The 13,020-nt window shown below is 42.1% G+C and overlaps 1 protein-coding gene across 1 annotated transcript in view; it reads left to right on the plus strand.

The window, feature by feature from the left end:
• Window positions 1-3,239: 3,239 nt before the first annotated feature.
• Window positions 3,240-13,020, plus strand: part of LOC104914057 (cadherin-4-like) — a 133,762-nt gene continuing 123,981 nt past the window's right edge. Inside the window, exons 1-2 of the mRNA XM_019622230.2 lie at window positions 3,240-3,359; window positions 12,410-12,633. Coding sequence (XP_019477775.1) covers window positions 12,517-12,633 — 117 coding nt within the window. The 5' untranslated portion in view covers window positions 3,240-3,359; window positions 12,410-12,516. The remainder of the gene's footprint in view (window positions 3,360-12,409; window positions 12,634-13,020) is intronic.

Here is a 13,020-nt window from a genome sequence, read left to right on the forward strand (position 1 = left end):
AAGGCCATATGCATATCGTTGTGGGATTTTTTTACTATTTTTAGAAAGAGCTGCACATGGATTTCAGTTTGGAGTTAATAGCTTAGAAAAACATCTAGATGAATAAACCAAATACAAATGTAATAGTTACAAGTTCCAGTCATAATTAATATCCAGAGAGAGAAGACACTCAATAAATCAGAGCACATAGGAACCAGATGTTGTGTTTGGGGCAGTGGTGGAAGCTCCATGCGTCCCTCAGAGATGAAGGTGCTGTTCTATGGACAGCAAAATACGCTTTTCTAACGACATCTGCCTGACTGCCTCGTGCCAGAATGAGCCCACCTCTGGGCTTTGCTGCTCTTCATCCTAACAGTACCTCCCTTCAGCCTTCTGCAACTGTGCCGTTTGTGCAGCCTGGTAGTTTTAGAAGAATGGAGAAGGAAAGAATTTATTTCCTTTAAGAGGTGGTGGGATGCTGCTGGTGAGGGACTTCATCCTGCTTCGAAGAACTGTGCCACTGCTGTGTTTTGCAAAAAACAGTTTTGTTTTAAAGCAAAATGGAAAAAATTTTAAAAAAAAGATATATCAAGGCTGATGCTATCTGCACTCAGGAGTAATCTGATCATAACCCTCTTTATATCTGTCTCTTCCCCTGCCTGAAGTTCCCTACCTTAAAATGAATTTGTTCCTGAGACTGCTCACAGAGGTAATCTAAACTGGTCCTCGCTGTCAATGACACGTGTATAATGACATTTTATGGCTTGTCTTAGCCAGCCTGCCTGAGGAATCCTGTCGCTAATTGGTGCATTAGGAGCTGCCCACAGCCCTGGGGACAAAGCAGCACCGGGGCTGCGGAACCACGGAATGGGCTCCTACCCATTGTGCAGGATGTGCATCCATCCCATGGGACGTCTCTGCTCCCTGCAGACCCATTCAAAATTCCTGGGAAGCACAGAGCGAGGTGGGCTCTCAGCCCCAGACCCCCTGCTCTGCAATACGGGTGCTACCAATGGGGGGTAAAATGCAAATTTTATTGCAGCAAGACAATGTTTTCCTTTTGGATTCTGGGTTTTGTGTGCTTTTGGAAAGCATTTGGCAGCCACAGCAAGTATGTTTACAAAAAGAGCAGAACTGGTAAAGTTCAGGTTCGTGTTTGGATTCAGCCCCAGCAAACTGAAGCTGAAGCTGTGCCAGACGTTTGAAGCTGCCAGACGACAGTTCATCTCAAACAGAAAGCTGAAGAGGGGGAAAGGAATTTGTCAAATGTATTCCATGTGGAATTTCAGGCAATTTAATTTGATTCACTACACTCTGAAATGTCTTGGACTTCCCTATTGTTTCTTTACTTTAACACTAAATTTGATACCTTCTGGGATCAGTAGTGCTTTGTGCTGCATTCGTCACATCCTCTAATTTACTGGCTTTAGTCTCTCTTCGTTTTAATTGACAATACCAAGCCCTGCCAAAAGCTCTCTGTTAACTGTAGGGTCATTTTAGTCTTGCAGTTGTTCTTCAATGGAGAGCAGTGCTCCCTTTCTTGGTGGGAGGACTACTGCAGTAAGAAGGGGCAAAAGGGGTAAATGGCAAAAGGGAAAGGAAAAATGATAGATTTCATCTGTGTGCCTCCATCTGAAGCACTTGTGGGTGAATTTCCTACAGATTGAGTGGACACTGCAGCCTGGCCCTGGTGCAGGAGCACCGTGGCTCTCTCCAGCCATGTAGCCACTCCATCTCTCTTCTTCCCCTACGTTTATTACCCTCTGACGTGCATCTCTGTTATGGAGGCCACTTCTCCAAGTCCTTCTGACCAAGTGCCAGAAACAGAACCCAGAACCTCTGCATCTGTAGATGAAGCTGCCTGAATTTGTCCAAACGTCAGAACAGTGGAGCCCATACCATTTTAGCTCAAATAATTTTCATTTCTCTTGAAACCTATAGATTTGTGTAGACTCTTTATATTCTCCCAGATAAAAAAAAATAGAATAAAACCATCCAATTTTAATATTCTTGCCTGAACCATCTATTAATTTAGTATATTGTGACTGGCCTCTCTGGATCAATGCACATTTGCACTCTCAGCTGGGTTCAGGAAGACAAGAACAGCCAAGTTGTCTCACAAGTCTATAGCAAGGAGTTCGGTGCCTTTACTGGTGTGTGTGATTTATTATTTTTTTTCCTGACAAGTGCAGCTTCTATATCTAGGTGTTGAGGTTTTGTCTTGAAGGGCAGGAAAACAGAAGGGCTGGAGGCTATCTGACACGGCTGCAGTCAGAGCATCTCTTTCAGATTCTCTTCTTAGGCTGTAAAAATGGTCTACGCTCACTTTTTTTTTTTTCCTCTCTGACATCTTTCAGCAGCTCCCTGTGACTTTCAAATACAGTTCTGGCAAGTTGAAAAAGATGGATGTGGGACAAGGGAAGAACCCTGGGGGCTGTAGGTGGGGCTGGTGGAAGCAGGCAGGGCTGCCTGCAGTTGTGCATATGTTATGCGTTGCCCATCTCCCATCTCTGCTTCAAATGTCGGATGTTTCTGACAGGGGCAGGGCTGAGGTTCTGCTCTTTCCAGGAGCTCTCAGGAGAAGTGCTCCGTGCAGCACTTCCCAGCCCCAGTCACCCCATATCTTCTCCCCAGGATGCTTCTGCACCAGGAGGTTGCATGAACCTAGAAGCTGCCCTACAGTGACATAAGATCTTGCCTTTATAATTAAGCTGCTGTAAAATCTGTAGCTTTTTCCTCAAGAAATTTGTAGTGATGTTTAAAATCTGTTCCGTGTAAGCATTTTGACAAACATGAGAGTGCTTTGAAAATCATTAATGCTAAAGGTAAATCCTCTAAGTAAAGTGCCCTGGGATTTATGTACTTAGTGCTGTAGTAATAATAATTAAAATGCATACTGCTGCAGGTAACTCCCACAACTTGCACTTTGCTCTGAAACTGAGAAACTCATTGATTAGTCCATGGGGTCAATCAGTCCATCTTGTTTGGAGAGTTAATCATAGAGAGGCTGTGCAACATGACCAGCACTGAAACAGGTTTGTTTACTGATGCTTAATCAGAGAACCCAAACTCTCCTGTGGAGTGGTGAGAGGTTTGTTTCTACTTAGCCTTTAATTGCAAAATGATCTCATTAGTGCTATAGTGAATCTCAGTACTATCCTATAGATGCATGGGTTAGCAGAAAAGCTAAGTCATAGGTTGAACCAGTGATGGAACACCTGGTGAGAAGGCAGGGCCAACCCAGGGGAGCTCACCTGCATGCAGTGAGTGACCTGAAGGTGTGGAGCTAGGATCTACGCCTTCCCAGATCTCACTGAAGGCTTGCAGTGGAGGCAAGGGTGTCTTGCTGAAGATTTCTGTGTACCTGAGGCCTTTTGAAGGTACGTGGTTTCTTTCCTTTATTTCTATGCCTATTGCTGTTGCATTTGAGCAAATCCTCACTCATTGCAGTCTGGTATCTTGCTGCTCTGCTGTTGTTGCTGCATTTTCCATTGCATTAAGCATGGAATTTAAAGAGCAAAGAGCAGAAATGGTTGCCTGCAAGAAATTAGCATTTGTCAGGAAGTGTTGTGCTGTAGATATTTTCAAGATTAACTGAACCTGGCTTTTCTTTATTTGCTTTTACATCCCAAACAAAAGCTACAGCTGCTCATCCCGGTCGCTTTTGTTCTACCTTATGTTTAAGAACAGAAGAGGGCTGTTGTAAGGAAACTGCTATGATGGGGTATTTAGTGGAAGACAGAAGTTTCTATTGAAAACAATAACGGAAGTCAACAGGGCGCTTACTACGATATTCACTGCAGAAAGGGGTAATTCTCTGAGTTATCCCAGCTCAGGGATGCCTTTCCCTCTCCATGTTAAGGATTTCAGGCCATATAGGTGTCCTTCTGATTGGCCGCTGGCATCAGTCCTTGGCTCATTTTTTAAATATCTTGATGGTGCAGAGGGAAAGTAACAAGCTCTCTGATTAATAAGCAAATCCCAGGTAAAGCAATTGCTGCCAAAATAGGAGCTGGAAGCCCAGAGGTGAGATTGCGCTTCTAGGGTAGAGTTTTGAGCATAGAAAGCAATGAGTGGCATCCTTAATGTGGGGTGCTAATGGATGCAGGTTCAGGTTCCTGTTCCAGTGTGAACTCACTGCCTCTTGAAATCTGGAAAGTGTCTCCCTTTGTAGCAAGCTTCTGGCTTGGATTTAGGAAATCGGGGATCAGATGACTCCCCCCAACCCGGTTCTAAATACCAGGAAGAGAATAGAATGCAATATTCCACTTACTAACACTGGCTTCTAATCAGATTACAATAAGTGACAGTGTAGGATGAATCCCTCTACTAACTGCCAGAACATGTCGATTTATCAAATTTTTCCACTGTTGCTCTTTTTTGAGCTAGCCTCAGAGCTGACAGTGTGTGTTTTACAGTGCAGCAAGGTAGATTGATTGATCCTAAATAGAAAAGCCTTTGGGGTCTCTAGCTGATGTTTTAGCTTACAAAAAAAAAAAAATCCTGAATAAAGCATGTTAATGTAGAGAAAGGAGCCTGCTTTAATTGGACCAACTCCTGGCTTGCTGAAAATTAATGGCTGGCTGGCTGTTGCCACAGTGATTCATCTTTTCTATCATGTTCTACAGTCCTTCTCTCCAGGGGGTCTCTACTCCCCTCCAATTCCAATACCAAAAGTGAAATACACATTTTTTTCCCCTTTAAAAACATATATTTTAGTTGAATTGGCTTCAAGTAAATGAAAAATAGCACTAGTGGGAGTATGAAGGAGGCAGGCAGTGTCTGGGAATTGGAGTTTGTTTACTGTATGGCTGCTTTTGTTTTGTTTGAATGGGATTTAGATCTTTTTTAATGTACTCTCAACTCCTCATTGCTACTGGCTGACTGTGTAGGTGACAGAAAGACTTTCTAAGGATCCCGACTTCAATGTGCTGAAAGTTATTGTACCATTTCATTTTATCTGGCCGCGGAAACAGGAACTATATGTAAGCAAGAGCTGTTAAAAATGAATGTAAAACTGGAAATGGTGTTGAAAGCATTTTGGTGGCTCTGGAAATGAAAAGATGAATTTTCAGTGTAGCTGTACCAAACCCACAGATATATAGATTTTATTTTTTTTTTTCAATAACTTACTGTACATGAAGAGGCTTGAAGACCTGCCCATAAAACCTGTTGGAGGCAGTGCTAGTTGGAGCAAACTCAACAACCTGCAAATGAACATCAGGTAGTTAGAAGTTTAATAGCACAGGTCCAAATCCTGCATGGATTATTTGATCGTGGAGGGGTAGGGATCTGGAATTTGAAGTGGTGAAATTCAAAATATACTTCTAAATGTAAAAAAACTATTTTACGTAGTTTTGAATCTGTCTTACTGCTGGAGATGAATCCTACCACTGCTCGTCGGCTGTTTCAGAAGTGTCACCAGTTGACTGGCACATGGAGTTACTTCTAACAAGTATACAATGGGTTGAGAATGTCATGAATTTTGTATTATTGCATATTCTATACAGGACAATTCACTGTAACTGTAGATTGCAAGACAGAGAGAGATTTTGTTGACCATAATTACACTTGGTAACTTGTTATGTTAACTTACTGTTATTCCAGTAAGGCAAATATTAGCAGTCGTAGCTCAGAGATTGTAAATAATCCTCAGGAAAATTGGTTGTGATGTTTGTCGTTGGCCTGAGGTATATAGAAAACAGATAAAATTCCAGCAGATTTCTTTATTATTAATTGCTGGGAAGTAACATAAAGAAAATGGTAAATCATGCTGAATATTTTCAGCAGCTGATAGATGTTGATCAGTTTGTTAATTCTGATAACTCATGCATTGTTGTTGTTTCTTTATTCTATGAACACTTACAAATAATCAATGCTTTCCGAAGGATGTGGGCATGCATGTTTTATATATACAGTCCTATACCAACCAACACATTCCTTTATTTCAAATGTTTTTCTGTATCAAAGCACTTTCTTAAACTGTGTACTGTTAAACTTGGTCACTGGGGATGTGTGTATTAGACTGTGTTTGAATTGCTGCTCTTACCATTTTACCAGGAGAGTTTGGTTCTCCCACAGTACTATAAATATTAAATAAAGACACTAAGAGTTTATTAGAGTAATATTTTTTTATGGGGACGTGGTTGGAAAATGTAACCCATAAAATTAGGAATGGCAGGTTGAAAATTACACATCGTTTTTATCAGGTGTTACAGCTATTGTTTTTTTGCAGCTATTGTTTATGCATTGTTTTTCTGGTACAGAAGGAGAAGGGCTCAGTGTTTTATTAACTGAGTAGCAAATACAGTTGTGCATCATGCGAGTATTGGATTCACTGTAAGCAGGAGTGAGATGGAAAGAGCACTCGGGACTTATGTTGTATTGTTTGTGAGTGGATTGGCTCAAATTAAGTTTTGTTTCCACAAGACACTGAAATAGCAACATCTCCAGGTATTTTCTAATAATCAAAACTTGCTGTATCTCTGTACGTTTGTCCTTTTAATACAAGAGAAAGGGGTTCCTCTTTCCTTCCTCTCAGCATTAGACTTTGTAAATAAAATATTTATTCCTGGAACTCCACCAAAGCATTTCTATTTCTCCATACTGTGTTTTATGAAGCGATTTCAGCAATGAGCTGTGTGGCATTCCTTAATTTTTTTAACCTTGTGCCAGTTTTAGAAACTTGCTTCTGTGAAGTGCCTGTGAAAGTCCATTTCCCAATTTAAAACATATTTTCTATTTGGTTAATGGATGATTGAGGGATGTGCACTCCAACAGTTCAAATGAGAAACCAGGAGCCTGAATTTCAGGATTCAGTTCTCAGCTTTGCTTATGGGGTGATATGTATGTATTTTGGTGAACTGAGTGGTTTGGTGCCTGTTCTTAGACAACAGGTCTCTGTCTGCTGAGAAAGTCTTTTCATTATTGTATTTGTTATGATACACATGGGCAAATGCTGCCACCAACCTGCTAACATGGCTGGGCACTGGCGTTGGAAGCACTAGGCCAGAAGTACCAATGTAGTAGAAAATCGCATGAAAGGGACACTTTTGCACAGGCCCCAGGACTCTGCAATTTCTCCAGACATCCAAAATTCCCAGAGGTGACACTTAAGCCATCCTCCTATTAGTGACATCGACAAGGGTGGACTTATGGTTCAGGTTCGTCACAGTCATGCTGGGTATACAGATACACCTCCTGAGGAGGAGAGGAGATACTGCAGTAAATAGGGGGATGCATTTGCTGCTTTGAAGTTTATCAGGAACGAAACAACTTTGCAGTGCTAATAATCAAAACCTTGGTGAAAAGCAGAGTCCTGAAGGGACTTGTGTCCCGAGCTGTGGGATGATGGTGTGCCAGGGAGGAGTATATCCTAATAAGTAAGTATTATCCCTCTTGCTCCTCCAGCCCTCTGCAGCTTGCCAGAGGGGGCACTTTTTAATGGACTAGTAGAAGCTAACAGAGAATCCAGAAGGATAAGGCTTAAAGTCAGTTCTTTGGTTTATACCATTTATAGACCTTTAAATTCAATGCATTTCTCAGGCATTTGGAGGGCAAGGAAGTTCAGTGTATTCGCATGTCTTTCAAGATCCTCACCTGATCATTTGACTCTGTCCAGCCGGCTTAACAAGCTATATAATAAAAGGGAACAATGCAAAACTTGTTGAATTTTTTTACCCTCTGTTTTTCTTTTGAAGAAAGATCCCAGTTTTTTTTCTCAGGTGCCCAGCAGTTTGCTGCAGACTCCTGCAGCTTTTTTTCCCATCGCTCAATACCTATTTCAGCATATATCAAATTGTTGTGTTTCTTCCTTTCATAGAGGAGCAATTAAAAATGATGAGGGTAAAGGGTTAAACCTAAAAGCCTGCTAATGAGGGTGCCTTCTTGGTTTTCTTTTCATCAGGCATTTGATGCTGTTTTCAGCATAAGCTTTCGATAAGCATCACTGAACATTTTTCCAGAGTATATTAAAAAAAGTTTTCTTTTTCACCATCCTGTAAAAATGATAGATGTGTGGCTCTGCTGTTTATCTGAAACCCTAATTACTGATGCTCCCGCTTTTGAATGTTAAATTCATGCAGTGTTCTTTAGACTTCAAACTGGCCAGAGAAAGATGGATTTGTGTCCACAGAGAGATCTAAGTCCTGTAAACACAGCCAATGTTTGTTTATTTGTTAAATTATTTCAGAGTCAAGAGTTGCATCAATTGCAAATTGCATAGATTTACATCTTTCTAAAGGAATGAAAGAAAAACAAAATTTTCTGCCAGCGGGTGAAATTCTAGTTTCTGTCTCCACGAGAGCAAAGAGGAGAAGGAAGAGGTGGGACTTGAAAATATGGAGATGTCCTTTCCTTGAGCTATAGCATTTGTTACAGAAAAACAATTTGATTTTTTTCCAATACATACATATGTATCTGGTAAAATATTAAATATGTAGATATGCAAATATATATGTATGTACATAGAAAAATATGGAAGTATATTTATGTATTTATATATATGCATGTAAAATGATTCTCTAGTCACATAGCATTCCAAAGAATCATTTCACAGGGAAGCAAAGAGGACAACCACAGGATTATTAATGTCAGCCATTGCAGCCGTGTGGTGAAAATGTGAGCAGTTCATCCATACTGTGTTGCAGATGTGTTTTCTATGCTGTGTATAAATGGTGCCTAGAGCAATAGCAGCAGCAGTACCTAACAGCAGCTAAACACCGTGGTCCCCAGTATTTGGGCCTTGATGAGCTTCTGAATTGCCTCCCCTGTGAGGCTGAAATCATCTGCAAAGCCAGGCTCGCTTCTTTATTAGCACTGCTTATAGGAGAATGTTTGCTTTGAGATCTGCTTGTGGGCATCTCTCACAGCTTCCTTACCACAAGCTGAGGGAAAGCAGAGGACGTAGCTGGGAGGATGGTTAGCAATTGTTGTGTTTGTTGTACTTCTTTCCATAAGACAGGGAATGATTGTGTGTCCTGCTTTGTGCCTTGGCAGTAAGGCACGGCTCTACTGGTGGCACTGGGTTTTGAACATCACCAGGCAGTCACAGGGGTGAACAGATCTCAGGTAAAATCAATTTGTTCATTCACATTCATGCCTTGTAACTTGTAGGGCCCACTGCTGCCAGTGTAAGGCTGAGCCTGGGGTTGAGTTGACTGTTGGAGTGGGCAGGAAGACACTGGGGTCTGTGTCTGCTGCTGGGGCACGCTGTCACCTGCTGGTGTAGACACGGCCATAGGTGCATGAGGCCTTAAAAACGTGCAGCAGTGAGCAGCCAGCTCCTGGGGTACCACCCAGGTGAGCTACAGCCTGCCTGCTGCTGCTCAGGATGTTGTGCACCGTGCAGCCTCTGGCCGTGACTAAGCACGTTGGAATTTGGGTGTCCTTGAAAGCTTTCTCTGCTCGCAGCTCCTGAAGACTCTTCAGTGGAGCTGGCTGCATGATTCATTGCTGCATCTCTCTACCTGTGCTACCTGAGAGTGCAGTGTGGAGCGGGGACGTTGCTTGTTTAAAAATTAGACATAATTTCTCTCAGGATTTTCTCTGTCTCTAGTCAAGTTTGTTTTAAACTAATGGAAGTAATTAGCAAGGCACAGAGGGACTTTGTCTAAGAGGTAGCCATATTTAGATAATGGAGCATAAAAGTCGACACGGTGACATATGACACAGAGCAGCATATTGGAGAAACGCGCTGTATCTTAAGCAGATGTTTAAGTACTTTGAGTCCCAGAATCACTGTGTACACGTATAGGAAGAGTTTTTGTGCTGTTTTTTTTTTTTTCTTCTGACTCTTACTACACTGTGGGGCTGCTTTCCTTCTCAATAAAATCAAAGAAGGCTCTGAATTCTTATTAACGTGCAGTCATTATCACTCCTTTCTCTCTTCTTCAAATGTCTTTTTTGTGAATAATAGTTTAGAACTTCAGGAGGTATGGATGGAAGTTGCTTTTTGCACTGCCATTATGTAGCAGAAGATTGCAGTAATACACCAGCAGATGTGACCTGTTTCTAACAACGCTGATGGTGCAGAGATGAGAATAAATAACGTATTAGTAGCAAAGCACTCAACGTGTTTGCACCTACTTGTTACAGCTGTGAATGCAAGGGAGCTTTGCGGAAGTTCCTGGGAGATGGAGGAATGCCACAGGGCATGGGACATCTCTCCTGTGGCACCGGCCACTTCCCGTGTCCCTGAAGCCACCCCAGGTTCTTGCAGGTGCCAGCAAACTGCCTGTGTTTGGTGCTTTCATGAATCATTTTTCAGACTAGCCTAAAACTAAATGAAGTCAACACGTGGGCTTATTGGCTGTGTCTTTACTGTCGGTGAACAAAGCCTGGCGTGATCTGAGCACTGGCCTGGGATTGTTCCTGCAGTCAGATCACTGATAGATCAGCCCCCAGTACACCATTTAGAATACCTTGTTTTGGGAGATAAGAAATTTTGGCCTTCTGTCTTATGCCAGCTGACCCCAATCCTGAGCACTGACTTGTTCTTATTCATTGAGCCTGATGGAAGTTTCACCATCATAAGACAGAAATCCCCCACTCCGGGCTGCTGAATATCAACACCTTGCTGTGACAGACAGTGCCTAAAAAGCAAGGATGCCAAGAGCTTCAATCTGTGGTCAAAGTAGCAATTAAGTAATATCCTGTCCCTTAGAGAAATGGTGGCCAACATTTCATTCAAACTGTGGGTGATGCAGGAAATGCTGCTTCCTATTACACTGAAAAGCATTTGTTATGGTTCTGAAGATAGAAAGCAGAGATAACTGGTCAAATGTCTGGACTAAAGCATTTCAGATGAGATAGGCATGGAGGCTATTTATTGCAGGCTGAGCTACAGTAAGGGTAGAGACAGCAAACCCCTGCTTTCCAAAGCAAAATGGAAGGACTTTGTTTTCCCTGGCCTCCAGATTTAAGGAGAGCCTAGTGCTGTAGACTGTAACAATGAAATTGCTTAAAAGCATTACACAGTTGTTTTTTTATATATACTAGGTAACTTTATCTGTCTTCTTTTTTGTAAATCAATGTCTGACAGTTACTGTTTGTGCTTAATAATTTACTGCAGCATTAGCTAACAGTTCCCACCACACGCACATAGGAATGTATTGATGATGTGGCTTAACTCAATACTCAGCCTGGAAAGCCTCTGTAAATATATGGTTATGGCATGTTTACAGCATCCTGATGGGGGATGGTGGGGGGGTGCACTCTGAAGGAGGCGAAAGGGAGTTCTGTGGTCAAGAAACCTTCGCTGAGATGGTTAGTGTCAAACTGGCTCCAGGAGCTCCTCTGGCCTCAACTGCCTCTGAGCTCTTTCTCCCACGGCAACCACCATACTAATCTGTCCTGTGCAAAGTGTCTGCTGAAGTTCCAGCTGAAGATCTGGGCCAGCAGATCTTGCTTTGTTCAGAGCAGGCAAGGAGCACTGTGAAGCACTCAGAAGCCACAGCATTGGAGAAGCCAAGTAATGGTCCTAGCTCTGTAACAATTCACACTCACTTGAGATATTTTTACGGGTACAATATGTTTTCTTTCACCACATGTGTGTTCCACCCTGTGGATTACTTGAATGGCAGAAAGCCATTTTGTTTCCTATGTGATTAGCTGCAGGTTCAATTTCTATCAGGTTTGTCAATTTTGTCATCTAATAGTTTGGGTTGCTTTTTTTCCAGCCTAATGTGACATGTTTCATAATGCCAATAAAAACAGTTTTCAAACTAGACCGTAAATGTATTTGACCGAAAAAGGCCAAGAGTAAAAATACCATCTACTGGGGAGCTTGGATCTGATGGTGTGAGCTTTTAAATGACAAGTTGCAATTTGCGAAGCAAAGGTTTCCAGTTCCTCTTGCTGTAACATGAGTGGTTATCCAGTATGGGATTGCAGCTCTGGTTGTGGGGACCTGCTTCTAACAGCAGATGCGCTCCCCAAAATGGTTTAAATTTTCCTTCTTTGTTTAATTTTTTTGTTTCTTTATTTCTGATAATGGAATTGTTATGGGCTTTTAAATTTCAGTTAAGAATGTGCAAATAGGCTATCTGGTAAGTAGGTTATTGAAGGGTTAGGGAAATGGAGAACATTTCGTGCAGAAGAAATACCCACAGTGTGGGTAATAGACTCCCGTCGAATTTAAAAGATAATGGCGACAAGGGAGAAATCCACTTGTAGAAATGGGGAACAGCTGTGTTTGAGATCTAATGAAACTGTATCAAATACTTTAAAAATGGCTTACGACTTCTCCAGGGAATGGAGATTAAGCACAAGAGCGCTCCTGAAAGGTCGAAGAAACAGTTAAATCATTTCCTTGATGGTTATTAGAGATATAGAAGACATCAGTGAAAATTAAACGTCTGAAACTTGTATTTGATTGCTTTCCTTATCACGCCAATCTCACACTTTTTCTATCTCTTGCTCTCTGTTCTAGTAAAATTTAATAACTGTGCCGGTAACAAGGGAGTTCGGTATGAAACCAACAGCCTGGACTTCAAGGTGAGAGCAGATGGGACCATATATGCTGTCCACGAGGTGCAAATGGCCTCGAAGCAGTTGATCCTGATGGTGACCGCCTGGGATCCGCAGACCCTTGGCAGGTGGGAGGCCCTCATCAGGTTTCTGGTGGGAGAGAAGCTGCAGCACAATGGACACAAGGTAGGGATCTTTTCAGAGCTCTTATCTCATTCTTCCTTTGACTCTGTTCTCAAACCTTTAAAAGTCATAGGATGTAACATAGAACTGATTGTGTTATCAGATCTGTGCTTCCAGGGGATTTGTCTAGTTGGAAGCCACCATTAGCAGTAGGAAATTCCTTGCACATGTTTTACTGATGCCTACTTTCTTTGTTAGTCTCATGCATGTAGTTCCAAAGCAGGAATCTTTCCCTGCCCAGCAATGTCAGTTAAATACAGCTATGGGCTGTGCAGTGCCAACAAAATCAGGGACTATTCTCCACCACACAACTCCCCCCTCTCCCCCCCCCACACACACACACAACAAATTCCTCTGTTCTGCTCTTTGTGTAGCTGTCACTGGCCCACC

Source organism: Meleagris gallopavo, chromosome 22 (assembly GCF_000146605.3).
Source record: "Meleagris gallopavo isolate NT-WF06-2002-E0010 breed Aviagen turkey brand Nicholas breeding stock chromosome 22, Turkey_5.1, whole genome shotgun sequence".
In the NCBI taxonomy this organism is placed as follows: Eukaryota; Metazoa; Chordata; class Aves; order Galliformes; family Phasianidae; genus Meleagris; species Meleagris gallopavo.